Source organism: Crinia signifera, chromosome 19, assembly GCF_055691185.1.
Source record: "Crinia signifera chromosome 19, ASM5569118v1, whole genome shotgun sequence".
Classification (NCBI taxonomy): Eukaryota; Metazoa; Chordata; class Amphibia; order Anura; family Myobatrachidae; genus Crinia; species Crinia signifera.
This window is the reverse complement of record NC_139226.1, coordinates 135,943,035-135,960,131: the sequence shown is the minus strand read 5'-3', so window position 1 is coordinate 135,960,131 and position 17,097 is coordinate 135,943,035. Positions and strand designations below refer to the sequence as shown.

Genomic DNA, 17,097 nt, shown 5'->3' with positions numbered 1-17,097 from the left:
TAAAGTACAGTATGTGCATAGGCACATCCTTGCTGGCGGGTCGCCAGAACGTACGCGCTGGCGACCCGCCAGCAGCTTTGCCAGCGAGGAGACTGAGACGCGCGTGCGTCTCACGCGCACGCGCGTCTCAGTCTCCGTCGCTAGCGTGGCGGAAACCCTGTCCGTCTCCGCCTCAGGGAGACGGACGGGGTTAGGGGGGGGTTAGGGGGGATGCGGGCAGGCGGCGGGGACCCCGGGTTACCGCCGGCAAGCCGGCGGGGACCCGGGGAAACGTTTGGAAGCGCCGTCGGAAGGGGGCGCGCGCGCCTCTCGTGCGCGCGCGCCCCCTTCTCACGATCGCCATGGCGCTGGCGGGGGATGGCGGCTGGCGACGCCAGCGCCATCCCCTGCAAGGATGGGAACAGACCCATCTGTATGTAATGGGCATCATGATGTGTGGCACAATGTGTAATGGGCATTATGGTGTGTGGCCTTATGTGTAATTGGCATTAAGGCGTGTGGCTTTATGTGTAATGGGTATTACGGAGTTTGCTAAAATGTGTAATGGGCATTACTGTGTATGGTCTAAAGTGTAATACCACACCCCTTTTTGTGATGCCACGCCTCCTTCCCATAAGGCCACGCCCCCTTTTTGACGCGCGGCTACGCCGCGCAAAGGTCCCCCTCCTGTTATGTCTGGATCTGGGACCACCCATTACCATAATTCTAGATTCGCCTATGTCAGGACATCAAGTGGAATCACACATACAAAACATTTAAATAGCTTAGCAAACAGCCCACAGAAAGCTCCTGCACGCGTCACCCGGCGGGGAGTCGCGATGATGTCACAGTGGTGCATCCCGCACCGGCGTCTAGACGGACACCCCAGGGGGCGTGTCAGGAGAAACAAACATACTGTCACCATGGTAACTGTAAAGAAGAACAATGCATAAGGTTAATATAAGCTTATTTACAGCGAGTCATATGCAGAAAGCAATAATAAGAGAAGCAGATCGGCAGAATTACAGATATGTGTTCATTGCACAAAATCGGTCTAGAAGGCTACTCACATAAAACCTTTCGGTACTTGTGGACTTTCACGGCTCCCATCGCATACCATCGCATGCCATATATAGTGGCATGCGATGGCATGCGATTGGATGCGATTTTTGCAGGTTTTTACCATTTTAAAAAAATTGCATGCAATCGCATCGCATGCAATCGCTTCGCATGCAATCGCTTCGCATGCAATCGCATCGCATGCAATCGCATGCGGTTTTTAACAGAAAAGCATCCAAATGCATTGAAATTAGTATCAAACATGTTCAATGGCCCCCAAATGTCATTTTTGAGGCTGTACCACCCCCACTATCAACGCGAACCCGAAGCGAGGCGAGCTCAGCGAGCCTGCGAGGGGCGGCAGGAACGCATCCTATGACCTTTTCATACCCCCACTATCCACGTCGGCGTGGAGTTGAGAATAGAAAGTGTGGCGAGTGCAGCGAGCCACCGAGCCGGAAGCGTGGCGTGCGCAGCACGCCCCGCGAGGGGACGCGGACACCTGTGAAGCCCGCGAGGGGACGCGTATACCTGTGAAGGTATCCGTGTCCGCTCGCCACGCTTCGGGCTCGGTGGCTCGGTGCGCTCGCCACACTTTCTATTCTCAACTCCACGCCGACGTGGATAGTGGGGGTATGAAAAGGTCGTAGGACGCGTACCGCCGCCGCTCGCCACGCTTCGGGTTCGCGTTGATAGTGGGGGTGGTACAGTCTCAAAAATGACATTTGGGGGCCATTGAACATGTTTGATACTAATTTCAATGCATTTGGATGCATTTCTGTAAAAAAACGCATGCGATCAAATCACATGCGATGCGATTTTTTCATGTGCGATGCCCATCGTGGGAGCTGTGATACTCCACAAGTACCAACCTTTCATACCATACTTGCCTACTTTTGAAAACTAGTTTCAGGGAGATTATAGTTGGTAGCAGAATTTTGCACAGTGTCCCATTGAGGGGGCGTGTCATGCTCCACCAAAAGGGCGTGTCTAGTTCCATATATGGAGATAATATGAAAAGAGGTTGTGAATGTGGCACCTAGAAGCATGGGTGTGTACTGGTACATCTGAGAGGAATCTTGTAAAATGACTTATATAGATCTGCGTCTCTCATCCACCCTCATTACTCGCTCACACTTACACTTGCAGGATTTTTATCGGGCAGCACCCACCTTATGGAATGCCCTTCCACACACACATTGACTCTCCTCTAGCCTCCAAACTTTCAAGCGTTCCCTGAAAACTCATCTCTTCAGGCAAGCTTATCATATTCCGGACCCCACACAGCCTCCAGTAGCATTCACATCTCATAGCATCCCATCAGGACTGTCCTGTAATCTGGTGGGACTGCCATGCTATGGAATCCTATCCTTATGTATCCCTCCTATTATCCCTATAGTGTAAGCCTGTGAATAGGGCCCTCCTACCTCTATATGAGATGGTTTCTGCATCCCATCAGGACTGTCCTGCAATCTTGTGGTTGGGGGATTGGGGGGTTCGTTGCACAAGATAGGGAGACTAAAATGGTTGAATCTGGATGACCCCCTCTCATGTGATTAATGGAACCTGTCCGTAGGTCACAGGGGTGTGCTACCACAGACAAGGTAGATTGGTAGTTAGGATATTAGAAAGAGGAAAGGGTTGTCTTTAGTGGTGCACCAATTGGTAAGAAAGAATTAATAAAATATACCTTTTAATATTAAAGTTTAAAAAAGAACTGCGAAATATGACACACAACATAAAACATCAAACAAGTGAGTACAGTGCATTAAAAAATGCACGTGCGGAGTCTTAGATTCACTGTCACAGTACTGGTGTTAACCTGTGGCGATGTATGTGGGATACTCTATATTATTCTTTATTTCATTATTGGATTTTTAATATTTCAATGAGAGTGTCACCAGTTAAGTATATGAGGTCTGTGTGTACATTTACACTGTTAGCTGCTAGATACTTGTCGTTTAAGGAGGATACTAGTGGTCTGCTGTTTATACACAATTATTGGTGATGTTATACAAACAGTTCACTCAAACAGCAAATCACACTTTATTGATCTGGCGTGATGTAGGTTATTACAGTACCTTACGCTGCAACAGCACCAATGAGTGTACTGATACTGAACCCATATATAGATTAAAAAGATATTGCTGTAGGCAGACAGGTATCGATATTAATGTTCATATATGACTGGAAAATATATCACCCGACAATAGTAAGTTGGTAGCGTTGTATTATTCCCTACACTGTACGGGCTATGATAGTCCCAATTGGTATACAGTTGTGGTGAAATACATTAGCTGCGGTTAAGATCACCGCTGTCAGTAGGGTGAAAGCAGCGAACAGGTATTTAAACTAGTACATTAGAGTCCTGAAAAGGACTGATAAACACAGACAACAATTGTAGACAGTGATCTGTAGTCGTCCTCACGGCTTGGTTGGCCGGCGTACGCTTCGCAGATCTTCCTCAGGGCAAAAAGTTTTTTGCCCTGAGGAAGATCTGCGAAGCGTACGAGCAGGACCCTCCTACCTCTGTTTGTTTCTATCCAGTTTGTTTAATCACTATTGTTTCCAATTGTAAAGTACAACAGAATATGCTGCGCTATATAAGAAACTGTAAATAATACTGTAAATAATAATAATAATAATAATAATATAATATGACCCATACACCTTACATGTTGGATTTCTAATTCTAAAATAATATTTCTCCTTCATCCACTAGGTGTCACTGGAGTTACAGTGGGGAATTTGAAGGTGACCACAAGGAGCATGGGCACTTTAAATTAAAAGACAGTGTGGCTCCTCCCCTTCTACTACCCCTCCCAGGCAGTGTTAGATTGTGCCCTGCGGGAGCTGGTCACACTTTTGGCTTCTCTCCTGGGGCAAGGCATTTAAGACGCCTGACCCCACTGTTGGAGCTGCTTGGGGGAACTGATCGCAGCTCTGTGTGGCTCGCGCCTTGGGCCCCGGCTGCTGAGACCACAGTCTGTTTTGATCCTCCCACAGCCACACCGCCATTAGCCAGCCTGGGCAGTTGTGAGTAAAGCCTGACACACCCCCCCCCCCGCTAGAGAGGGGGTGAGGTAACACTAAAAACAGCAGTCCTTGGTGCTCTTTTTTTCTTAATAAGCTGCCATTGTAGGAGACTGAGCTGGCCGGGTGGGCGGAGCTTACTGAGCGGTTTGCTTCCAGTGGCGCCTGAGCTTCCTCAGTCCTCATACGGCTCTGGTGGCCATTTTAACACTATTCTGGTGGCCTTGCATGCGACTGGAGGCTCCTGACTACTGCTGCAAGGCCAAATCCTCTGCGTCAGCGTGTCCTGGTCTCCCTGTGACAGCTTATTTGGCTGCAGCTGCTCCTCCAGGTTCTGTGAGTCAGACAGTGGGGTATAGCGCATGTGGGAACAGTATAGGCTGCATGTAAATTGTGGTCATAACGCCCTGAGTATATATAGTGCTGTTTGGGACCGGTGGCAGCTCCATTTCTATACTGTCTCTCCTAACTAGTGATTCTGTCTCTGGCTACCTATACCTACTCTGTTCCTGTGTGTGTGTGTGTGTGTGTAGCAGTGGTGTAGCTATGTGCCACGGTGCCCGGAGCAAGGGAATGTTTCACACCCCCCCCCATATTTATTTACACGTGCACCTGCTTTTATATATATATATATATTATACGCAGGTGCACGTATAAATGGGGGGGGCGTGAAGCATGTGTTTCCAACGCCAGTATTGAGCACTGGTGTGTTTTTCTAACATGATCAGGGCCGAATTTGTGCCTAGGCACGTGAGGCACCGGCCTCAGGGCGGCACCAATTAAGGGTGGCAGGCAGGCTAACATTCTGTTAAATAGCAGCATGGCACTGCGGGTGGGCAGCAGCGAGTTACAAGCGCCGCCGCAGACATGAATTATCATGTGTAGGCGGCAGTGCCGCTCGTCACCCGCCACTGCCCACCCGCTGTGCCATGCATTTTACATCACCGTTTAGTGGCTGGGTCCGGCGGCCCCCCTGCGCGTCCGGAAATGTCTCAGACTCACTGCTGCCGGCGCCCGCCCATTGGCTACTCTACACACACACACACACACACACACATCTATTGGCTGCTGTGTATCCAGGAGCTGAGCTGAGCGGCGCGCAGATCCTCCCTGCGCTCAGTCAGTCACAGTGTGTGAGCCGGAGAGAGACTGACAGAGACACTGTCCTAATCACTGTACTAATAAGTGCCTCCCTCCCTCCGGGTCCTCCGTACAGTGAGCAGTCCAGAGTGCTTAAAAAAATATTGAGGTGGGCTACAGTTACATTTTAATGAAATATAAATAACATTGTATATACATATATGATAACATTAAAATAGGAGGGGGGGACGACAAAAATGTTGTGCCTAGGGGCGGCCTGACCCCTAAATTCGCCCCTGAATATGATATATATATATATATATATATACGGTATATATATATCATATTAGAAAAACACACCAGTACTCAATACTGGCATTGGAAACACAATAATTAGTTCTGGTAAACAAAGGCACACACTTTTAACATGACAACATGACAATTTAGTGGCACTTACTGTTAATAGAAGGGATGCAAACAGTTAAGTGTCTGCTCCCGACACATTCCTCTCTCCATGCAGCAGCAGCAGCATGAAGAGGGAGAAACACACTTTTGACAGCCTGTGTGGACGGACTCCTCCGGAGTTTCAGGCTGTCAGTGTGAGCAGGAATGAACTGCTGGGAAGGAGGGAGGGACAGGACTGTAGCTTCAGGGTGCCGGCTTTAACACAGGCAGTGCAGGCACAGCTGTGGGGATGGCCTCCCTGCACTGAGGAGTAGCTGCGAGCGGCGGCTCTGTAAAAGCATCCCTGGCCACTGCTGCGCTTCTGTACAGGAAAGTCTCCTGTGTGACGCGCCAGCAAGTGTCCTGTGCCCGGGCCAGAAGTGACAATGAATGGAATGTGTGAGGGGATCCCGGGACCCGGCGCACAAGGAGTGTGTCCTGTACCCCGGGGTCAGAAGTGGTGGTGGGGGCAGGGTTGCCGACTTTTCAGCTGCCCTCTCCGGGAGAGGGCAGCCAGCTGAATCAAGTAGGGGACGGGCCCGGCAGACATGACACCAAAGGGGGCGGATCCGTGGGCGTGACTATCGTAATTAGTTTGCTAGCAGTACTCACCGCTGCCGCTCCAGCCGCTCCCACTCTCCTCTCCCTGCTGCTTGTCTCTGCGGGTCTCTGCGGCGGCTGTCATCTAAGAGGACAGCGACGCCGGGCGCTGCTGACACCTGCCACCTGGCACTTTGCGCATGCGCAGTCCAACTTTTCGGCAAGAAGGCTGAAAAACCGGGAGGATCCCGGGACCTTCCGGGGGACCGGGAGAAAGTGTCAAAACCTGGGAGACTCCCGCTAAAAGCGGGAGGGTAGGCAACTATGGACGGGGGTCGCCCTGTTTTCCTGCGCCGGCAACTCGGCGCAGCAAGAAATAAAGTGTCTGGGCGGGGGAGCCGGCGAGCAGGGCGGGGGAGCCGGTGGCAGAGTGCACGGCTCCGGCGCCAGGTGACATCTCTGCGCCCAGAGCGCGTGCTCCACCGGCTCCACCCTAGCTACGCCTCTGGTGTGTAGTGTATATGTATTTAACATGGCAGGTGAAAGCTCCAAAATAGGAGCAGTGTGCGCCAAAGGTTGGCACCAACAATTTAGGGCAGAACTTTGCAGGAAATTGGTGTGCGTGTGGTGGGCGTTCATGTGTGCAGCGTTTAGATGACTCGCAAATCGTTGAATTTGCAGCTTTGCGACTCAACTAGAATGACCCCCATTGTCACACACTGCAGTACCCATTACACATTATACACTGTAAAGCCAATTACACATTATGCTGCACACTGTAGTGCCCATTACACATTATGCCACACATCGTATTGCCTATTACACATTATGCCACACACCATAATGCCCATTACATATTGTTGCACACCGTAATGCCCATAACACATAGCCGCACACCGTATTTCTCATTACACATTATACCACACATTACATATAACTGCACTTCTACGCCCACTTGTCATTGCAGCATAGCCCGCATACACCCCCTAACAGCTATCTCCATACCCCTATACCCAGAGGTGGATTGGCCCACTGGGAAACCGGGAAAAATCCTGGTGGGCAAGTGCAGATTTCCCCCTGGCTGGGCCGCCGACCGCTCTACCACGACCGGTGCTGGTGTCATCCTACGGGGAATATATGCGGCGGACATATTTTATTCGGGCTGTGCTGCCCTTCTTTGTGACCAGGATGCGGCCATTGGTCGTCGTTCGGTGATGTCGGTCAGAAGCAGCTGCAACGTGTATGGAACCTGCGTGGAGCGCTTCCCCCCGGTCAGTAGCGTCTCCACCCCTGGGCAGTAGCGTTAACCCCCCGGCAGTAGCGTACCCCCCCCTCCCTGTTAGCACCCCCTGTCAGTAGTGTTATCACCCCCCCCCCCTTGGTAGTAGCGCCGCCAGGATCTTCACCCAGCATCTTCACTAAGGTCATGGCAGTCATGATGTAGTTGCTATGGACAAAGGGGGGTCACAATAATACCGTACCTTGACAATCTTCTGTTGAAGGGTCGCTCACTGCAGATGTTGTTGGACAATTTTCATCTGACACAATCCACCCTTATAGACCATGGGTGGATCCTGAACTACCTGAAATCCCACCTTCAATCCACACAGTGGTTGCTGTTCCTGGGGATGAAAATGGATGTTGTCTAGATGCAAGTGTTTTTGCGGGAAGACAAAAGCCTACAGCTTTTAGTTCGTTCAGTCCTTCAAGCCCAGAGGCTGTCAGTGCGCTTCTGCACCAGGCTTCTGGGGAAAAGACATGGGGCCTGTACTGCGCTCAGACTCAAGATCCGGCGGTGGTGGGTGTAGATTCCCTAACAATACCCTGGCCTTACCAGTTTGTTTATCTTTTTCCTCCCTTCCAGTTGTTGCCTCGAATCATGCAACACATTCAGAGGGAGGAGGTCACGGTTCTCCTAGTGACACCAGACTGGCCTATGACTCCTGGTGCGAGGGTCGTGGTGTTTCAACTAACCTTTTCAAGAAAGCACGGCTCCTTCTCTTTTTACAAGCTGGTCTGGCATCTGGGCTGCGGCTGGGATCCCTAAAGGCTCAGGTCTCTGCACTATCCATCTTCTTCCAGAGAGGGTTGGCACTGTTGCTGGAGGTGCAAACCTTTTTCCAGGGGGTTTTCAGATGCCTTTCTGACTGCCTACAGCACTGTGGGACTTTGGTCTTGGGCTTCTTGCAATCCTCTTTGTTAGAACATTTGGAATATGTGGATTTAAAATATATCACGTGGAAGACGGTGCTTCTGCTGGCCTCCGCTTTGGCCAGACAGGTCTCTGACCTGGGATCTCTTCTCTGTAAACCTCCCTTTCTAGTTTTTCCATGAAGATCGAGTGAAACACCGTACTAGTCTGTCCTTTCTTCCTAATGTGGTGACAGCCTTCCATATCAACCTGCCTATCGTGGTTCAGAGGACTCTCCTGATGCCAGGTTTATCAATATGGTTTGCGCTCTCTGCATTTACGTAGCCAAACAGCTGCCATTAGGAAATCGGATGCCTTGTTTGTCGTGTATGATTTGGCAAAGCGTGGCTGGCCACAAAACAGACTCTGGCCAGATGGATTCATCCTACTATCAGGCAGGAGTACATTGCTAATGCATGCCTGTCACATTTCGTGAAGCACCAGCTGGAGTGTAACGGAGGCTGGGTGCTTTAATATAAGGTTGTTGCATTAACGACAGAAGGGAGGGAAGCAATGAGATAAAGTGAAACCTTAGTTAATGAAGATACTGCGGTAGGGACAATAATAATACTGTAGTTTTTGGTATGATAAAAGTCAATGATATGCAATACTTTATTGAAGAAGTTTAAGATGCTTGGTAATTGAAAGAAGTATTGAAGAATGGTTTGAAGAATTGGATGATTGGATGAAGACTTGAATGATTGGATGAAGATTGGATGATTGGAAGAATAATTGGATGGTTGGATGAAGATTGGATGATTGGAAGAATAATTGGATGATTGGATGGAGATTGGATGATTGGAAGAATAATTGGATGGTTGGGTAAAGAATTGAAGAATTGGATGAGGGAATAATGATGAAGTCCGAGTGACCTTGCTGAATAGGATCGTGGTTGCAGAACCAGGAGTAACCGTGGAGAATAACCGTCAGGAGTGAGGAGAAAGATAATACCCCTTTGGGGGGCTAACCTTATCCAGTCCGTTAAGGTGGCAGCAGGTTCCGTGGTACACAGGTATAGCAGTGAGACAATCAGCAGGAGTAGAGGATGACTTCACCAGAGGCGCAGGAACTGTAGGAAATGCTACAGACAGCCAGGAGTGAGCAATGATGCATAGGGATGGACATCATTGTACTGACTGCCGGTCTTGCCCGGCAAGTCAGTACTTGAAGGGTGAGCTGTGTGGTGATTGGATGGCTGTTTGACAGCACTAGGTGGAGCCGCGCAGTATAGGCTGACGGATCCCAAAACATGGGCGAGGCAACGGAAACCAGCCGGCGGGGATTGTGCGCACATGTGCCGCTGCCGGCGATTCCAGCCAGAGACCAAACCAAACACAGACCTGTCATGGCAGCTCATATCTCACGCCACCCAGACCCTGCATGGCACTGGAGTACACGCCACCACTGTCACCTGGAGGTGACAGTGCGAGAGTATGCACACCACCAGCCCAAGGAACAGGAGCGGAGGTGAGCGCTGTGGCAGGAGACACACTGACATAAGTCTTAGGGCTAGGCACATAGGGGAACTGGGTAGCAGCCATGGTGGTCGTGACAATGCCCTCCTTCTTCATCCATCTCTGCGCATTCCACGAGTTCTGTGGGACCTTCCTGGGCAGCTGCACGTGGAGTCTCCATTCAGCAGCTCTGGCGAGCTACCACTAGGTTGGGCCATCACACCTTTGACTGGTTTTACCGGTTTGATGTCTTTGTGGCTACTGCCGCTCAGCTCTAAGGGGTTCTCAGTGCTGCTCGCCCGTATTGGGAGCATTGGGACATCCCCATTGTAACTCCTGTGACACCTAGTGGATGAAGGAGAAAACAGGATTTTGTACTTACCATATATCCTTTTCTCCGAGTCCACGGGTGTCACTGGACCAGGGCCGTAACTAGGGGGGGGCTAGGGGGTCACGCGCACCGGGCGCTGGAGGGTGGGGGCGCTAGTGTGAGGTCCCGGGGATGGGCAGCGGGGGTCCAGGGACTGGTGGGTTAACGCTGGCTCCTACCGGGGTCCCGTGGACGGGCAGCGGGGGTCCGGGGACTGGTGGGTTAACTCCGGCTCCTACTAGTGCTGCCTGGCGGTGGGCGGGAATTCAGCCAATCAGCGTCCGGCAAGTCTTTTCAAAGTCATCGACGCTTCCCGCCGCCAGGCAGATAGCGCTAGGAGATGGAGTGAGTGAAGGCTGCCGCTACACCAGTCCCTGGACCCCTGGACGCTGTCTTCCCCTGCTGGCTGCATACAGGTATGTTGGCAGCGGGAGTCCAGGGACTGGTGTAGCGGCAGCTTTCACATACACAGCCGCTCGCTATTTGCCTGGCGGCTTTCACATACACAGCCGCTCACTATTTACCTGGCGGCGGGAAGACTTGCCGGACACTGATTGGTTGAATTCAGCCAATAAGCGTCCGGCTAGTCTTTTTCAAAATCTGCTTCCCGCCCACCGCCCGGCAGCGCTAGGAGCCGGAGTTAACCTTCTCCAGTCCCCGGACCCCCGCTGCCTGTCCCCAAGGCAGTAATTTGGTGTTTTTTGTTTTTTTTTGGGGGGGGGGGACACCAAGTGACTGCTGACCCGGGCGCCGAAACACCTAGTTTCGGCCCTGACTAGACGCCCACCTCGGTGCTGTTCCCTTGTGTTTACTGACCTCGGCTGTATAGCAGTTTAGTATTGCCTGCTAGAGCGGGTTCTGGTTGTGTTTGTTGGAACCCTCTCACATTGCATTTGTGGTTTATTCAGTGTTGTTTCTCACTTTTTTTTCATACTTTACTACTACTTTCTGTGGTTATGTTTTTATTAACCTCCTCTTCGGAAGTGTGTTCTGTCTCTTCCAGCTCCCTCCAGGAACAATCCTTATGACTGTCGGGGATGAGAAGTAGAAGGGGAGGAGCTAGCCACACTCATTCCAATATAAAGTGCCCATGCTCCTTGTGGTCACCTTCTATTCCCCACTGTAACTTCAGTGACACCTGTGGAGAAAAGGATTTAACATTAAGTACAAAATCGCATTTTTGTTCTGGGATGAGATATTTATGTGGAAGTATTTGCTGGTTGCACACTGCTTTTATGGTGTCTGTTATTTCCTAAGATATCAATGAGTGTGAGGGTCAAAGCGAAGACACAGAAACATGTGACCATTTCTGCCACAATCACATTGGCGGACACTACTGCAGTTGCCGAATTGGATTCATCCTTCATACAGACAAGAAGACCTGCATAGGTAGGTGTATGGGGCATCTGCTTTATCCATATTGCATCCATTTTTGTGCCTGCTCTGGTGGGATTCATGTTTGCATCTGCTCCGGTGGGATCCATGTTTGCGCCTGCTCCGGTGGGATCCATGTTTGCGCCTGCTCCGGAGGGATCCATGTTTGCGCCTGCTCTGGAGGGATCCATGTTTGCGCCTGCACCGGTGGGATCCATTTTAGCGCCTGCTCCGGTGGGATCCATTTTAGCGCCTGCTTCGGTGGGATCCATGTTTGCCCCTTCTCCGGTGGGATCCATGTCTGCTTCTGCTCTGGTGGGATCCATGGTTGCGCCTGCTCCGGTCATATCTATGTTTGCGCCTGCTCCGGTGGGATCCATGTTTACGCCCGCTCCGGTGGGATCCATGTTTGCACCTGCTCCGGTGGGATCCATGTTTGCGCCTGCTCCGGTGGGATCCATGTTTGCGCCTGCTCCGGTGGGATCCATGTTTGCGCCTGCTCTGGTCGGATCCATGTTTGCGCCTGCTCCAGTCGGATCCATGTTTGCGCCTGCTCCGGTCTGATCCATGTTTGCTCTGGTGGGATCCATGTTTGCGCCTGCTCCGGTGGGATTCATGTTTGCGCCTGCTCCGGTGGGATCCATGTTTGCGCCTTCTCCGGTGGGATCCAGGTTTGCACCTGCTCCGGTGGGATCCATGTTTGCACCTGCTCCGGTGGGATCCATGTTTGCGCCTGCTCCGGTGGGATCCATGTTTGCGCCTGCTCCGGTGGGATCCATGTTTGCACCTGCTCTGGTCAGATCCATGTTTGCGCCTGCTCTGGTGGGATCCATGTTTGCGCCTGCTCCGGTGGGATCCATGTTTGCGCCTGCTCCGGTGGGATACAGGTTTGCAGCTTCTCCGGTGGGATCCATGTTTGCGCCTGCTCTGGTGGGATCCATGTTTGCGCCTGCTCTGGTGGGATAAAGGTTTGCGCCTGCTCCGATGGGATCCATGTTTGCGCCTGCTCCGGTGGGATACAGGTTTGCAGCTTCTCCGATGGGATCCATGTTTGCGCCTGCTCTGGTGGGATCCATGTTTGCGCCTGCTCTGGTGGGATCCAGGTTTGCGCCGGCTCCGGTGGGATCCAGGTTTGTGCCTTCTCCGGTGGGATCCATGTTTGCACCTGCTCCGGAGGGATCCATGTTTGCGCCTGCTCTGGAGGGATCCATGTTTGCGCCTGCTCCGGTGGGATCCATTTTAGCGCCTGCTTCGGTGGGATCCATGTTTGCCCCTTCTCCGGTGGGATCCATGTCTGCTTCTGCTCTGGTGGGATCCATGGTTGCGCCTGCTCCGGTCATATCCATGTTTGCGCCTGCTCCGGTGGGATCCATGTTTACGCCCGCTCCGGTGGGATCAATGTTTGCGCCTGCTCCGGTGGGATCCATGTTTGCGCCTGCTCCGGTGGGATCCATGTTTGCGCCTGCTCCGGTGGGATCCATGTTTGCGCCTGCTCCGGTCGGATCCATGTTTGCGCCTGCTCCAGTCGGATCCATGTTTGCGCCTGCTCCGGTCTGATCCATGTTTGCTCTGGTGGGATCCATGTTTGCGCCTGCTCCGGTGGGATTCATGTTTGCGCCTGCTCCGGTGGGATCCATGTTTGCACCTTCTCCGGTGGGGTCCAGGGTTGCACCTGCTCCGGTGGGATCCATGTTTGCGCCTGCTCCGGTGGGATCCATGTTTGCGCCTGTTCCGGTGGGATCCAGGTTTGCAGCTTCTCCGGTGGGATCCATGTTTGCGCCTGCTCCGGTGGGATCCATGTTTGCACCTGCTCTGGTCAGATCCATGTTTGCGCCTGCTCTGGTGGGATCCATGTTTGCGCCTGCTCCGGTGGGATCCATGTTTGCGCCTGCTCCGGTGGGATACAGGTTTGCAGCTTCTCCGGTGGGATCCATGTTTGCGCCTGCTCTGGTGGGATCCATGTTTGCGCCTGCTCTGGTGGGATCCAGGTTTGCGCCGGCTCCGGTGGGATCCAGGTTTGTGCCTTCTCCGGTGGGATCCATGTTTGCACCTGCTCCGGTGGGATCCATGTTTGTGCCTGCTCCGGTGGGATCCAGGTTTGCAGCTTCTCCGGTGGGATCCATGTTTGCGCCTTCTCCGGTGGGATCCATGGTTGCGCCTGCTCCGGTCGGATCCATGTTTGGGCCTGCTCCGGTGGATCCATGTTTGCGCCTGCTCTGGTGGGAAAAATGTTTGCGCCTGCTCCGGTGGGATCCAGGTTTGCAGCTTCTCCGGTGGGATCCATGTTTGCGCCTTCTCCGTTGGGATCCATGTTTGCGCCTGCTCTGGTGGGAAAAATGTTTGCGCCTGCTCCGGTGGTATCCAGGTTTGCGCCTGCTCCGGTGGGATCCAGGTTTGCGCCTGCTCCGGTGGGATCCATGGTTGCGCCTTTTCCTGTGGGATCCATGGTTGCGCCTGCTCCGGTGCGATCCATGTTTGCACCTGCTCCGGTGGGAAAAATGTTTACGCCTGTGCCATACTGGGTGGGGGTGGGTGTTACCACAGGATGCCAGCCGTGACACATCGGATCCCCAGTCACATTAGAGAAGTGCTTAGTGTTTTCCTATATTACTTTGTATAATGTTACAGTTTCTGGTAGTGGGAACTGTGGCGGTTTATTGAGCCAGTAACATGAGCACATTCAGTGTAATGATTAATGACCTATATTAGCACATACAAAGTGTCCCTCACCCCTGGGAGAATATACCAGCCTTGCATGCATTCCCGATATGAACCAAGCTCCAGAAGGCAAGCTGTCTGACACACAACACCATCTATAGATGGCATTACCTAATGAAAGCCTATGGGAATTGTTCCCTGAGATGGATCCAATCAGACACCTCCAGTCTCACACAGCTTGCTTATGATGGGATAGCTGTTATGGGGAAAGTCCTCTAGATGCAGCTGTACATGCACGCAGTGTTACTAAGGGCCTTATTCTGGTTCACTCTTAGAGGCAAATTCCTTCTCAAATTGACAAAACCATGTGCACTGCAGGTGGGGCAGATGTAACTTGTGCAGAGAGAATTAGATTTGGGTGGGGTTTTTCTTCAAACTGAGATCTGTATTGCAGTGTAGAAATAAAGCAGTCAGTATTTACCCTGCACAGAAACAAAATACCTCACCCAAATCTAACTCTCTCTGCACAAGTTACATCTGCCCCACCTGCAGTGCACGTGGTTTTGTTCATTTGGGAAGGAATTTGCCTTTAAGAGTGAACCAGAATAAGGCCCTAAAGCCTAATGCGTTCATTGGTCGGTGCAGTTTCATGTCCCTAGTGAGGAGATGTTTGCTATCACTAAGGAAACCATATACTGTACTGTTATCATGAAAAAGCATGTAAGAATTCATCCACATTACCATGTATATGCTCCATACCGTGCCAGATTCACACCCATATTAGTGGGGCAATTAGGGTTAGACATTGCTCCTTACCGTCACACACAGACCCTCCCACCTCACACAGGACACTCCACCCCCTACACACAGGGCCCTCCCACCTCACACAGGACCCTCCACCCGCTATACACAGGGCCCTCCAACCACACACAGGACCCTCCCACCTCACACAGGAAACTCCACCCCCTATACACAGGGCCCTCCCACCTCACACAGGACCCTCCAACCAGGGCCGGCGCTACCCACTCAGCAGCTCCTGCAAAGCAGGGAGGCGCCATGCTGAAAAGGCGCTGTCTCCCTCCCTGCTCTGCTAAAGCTGCCTCAGCCCTCACTGTCACTGCCTCCTGCACGGTGCCCGCAGTGCCTGTCTGACAGCGGGCGGCAGTATGGAGATGCTGAGCAGCTCCCTGCATCGCGCAGGGAGCTGCTCAGCATCTCCATACTGCTGCCCGCTGTCAGACAGCGCAAATGTCCGTGACACTTGCGCTGAGGCATGTAGCGCTGTCTGTGAATGCCTGGATGACATGTCATGTCCGGATCCACCCCCTACCCATTGCTCCCTGCGCCTGTCAGCTGTCAATCAAATGAAGAACAGGCAGCAGCGCCGCATCCCCTTCCTTCCCTCTTCTCAGTGTGCTGTGCCAGTGCCGCTGCCAGTCCTCAACACTCCGCCCCCTCTATCTCCTCCCCTCTTCTTCCATCTCCTCCTTCTCTCCCCTCCTTTCCATCTCAGTCACGAGTGCTGCACATACTTTTTGTACTGTTTTCGGATTGCATCGCACACACATTGCATGCATGCTGTGCGATGCGATCTAGCCCATAAGGTATGCGATTCTCGCAGTGTGTATGGGCACCTTTAGTGCCTGCAACATTTTGAGGACACAGCACTGAGATGGTGTATGCATACATGTACATGCACCCGGGATCCTCCATAGGATCGCATGTTGCATAAACTCCCACAATCGGGCTGCAGCTTGTTGCAATGGCAATGTGAAAGGGCGCAAAATGTATGGTTTGCAGGAGGGCGCTGGACACCCTAGCACCGGCCCTGCCTCCAACCTCACACAGGACACTCCACCCCCTATACACAGGGCCCTCCAACCACACACAGGACCCTCCCATCACCACACAGGGCACCCCCAACACCACACAAAGGGCCATCCCACCACACACAGACCCTCCCACCTCACACAGGGCCCTCCCACCTCACACATGACACTCCACCCCCTATACACAGGGACCTCCAACCACACACAGGACCCTTCCACCTCACACAGGACACTCCACCCCCTATACACAGGGCCCTCCAACCACACACAGGACCCTCCCATCCCCACACAGGGCACCCCCAACACCACACAAAGGGCCATCCCACCACACACAGACCCTCCCACCTCACACAGGGCCCTCCCACCTCACATAAGAGGTTTTTTAACAACCAAATAGCCATTGCTGTGTCCCACCCATAATTAGAGTTTGCATTGTACTGTAGCCACATTCATAGGGATGAGCTGAAACCTGTCACTTTTTCTGTTTTTTAGAGGAGTAAAATCTCTCCGATCCCAGAACGGAGTCAGACGCTGACGCAGAGCTTCCTAAGCATCAGACACATTTCATACAAGGCCATTTATTGTTACCGCTTGCAAAAAATAAAATATTGGCTTCATCTTAATAAGAGATTTGTGTATTTAATTGCAATAGTCTCAAAAATCCTCTGCAAGAGCTCCTGCCTTCTTTCCAGGAGTACCTCCATGTAGCAGATAGAGGGGGACGTGATCCCACTGATGTCATTCTCATAGGAAAGTCCTCCATGTAGCAGATATAGGGTGACGTGATCCCACTGATGACGTTCTCATAGGAAAGTCCTCCATGTAGCAGATAGAGGGGGACATGATACCACTGATGACGTTCTCATAGGAAAGTCCTCCATGTAGCAGATAAAGGAGGATGTGATCCCACTGATGACGTTCTCATAGGAAAGTTCTCCATGTAGCAGATAGAGGGGGACATGATACCACTGATGACGTTCTCATAGGAAAGTCCTCCATGTAGCAGATAGAGGGGGACGTGATCCCACTGATGTCATTCTCATAGGAAAGTCCTCCATGTAGCAGATAAAGGGGGACATGATCCCA

At 52.0% G+C, this 17,097-nt stretch overlaps 1 protein-coding gene across 2 annotated transcripts in view; it reads left to right on the top strand.

The window, feature by feature from the left end:
* Window positions 1-17,097, top strand: part of MASP2 (MBL associated serine protease 2) — a 93,548-nt gene that overhangs the window by 30,684 nt on the left and 45,767 nt on the right. The window contains exons 4-5 of one of the 2 annotated variants that reach the window (XM_083163428.1): window positions 11,408-11,539; window positions 16,504-16,637. In XM_083163428.1, coding sequence (XP_083019554.1) covers window positions 11,408-11,539; window positions 16,504-16,511 — 140 coding nt within the window. In that variant the 3' untranslated portion in view covers window positions 16,512-16,637. Of the gene's footprint in view, window positions 1-11,407; window positions 11,540-16,503; window positions 16,638-17,097 lie in introns of those variants that run through there. The other variant, XM_083163427.1, reaches the window with a different exon arrangement.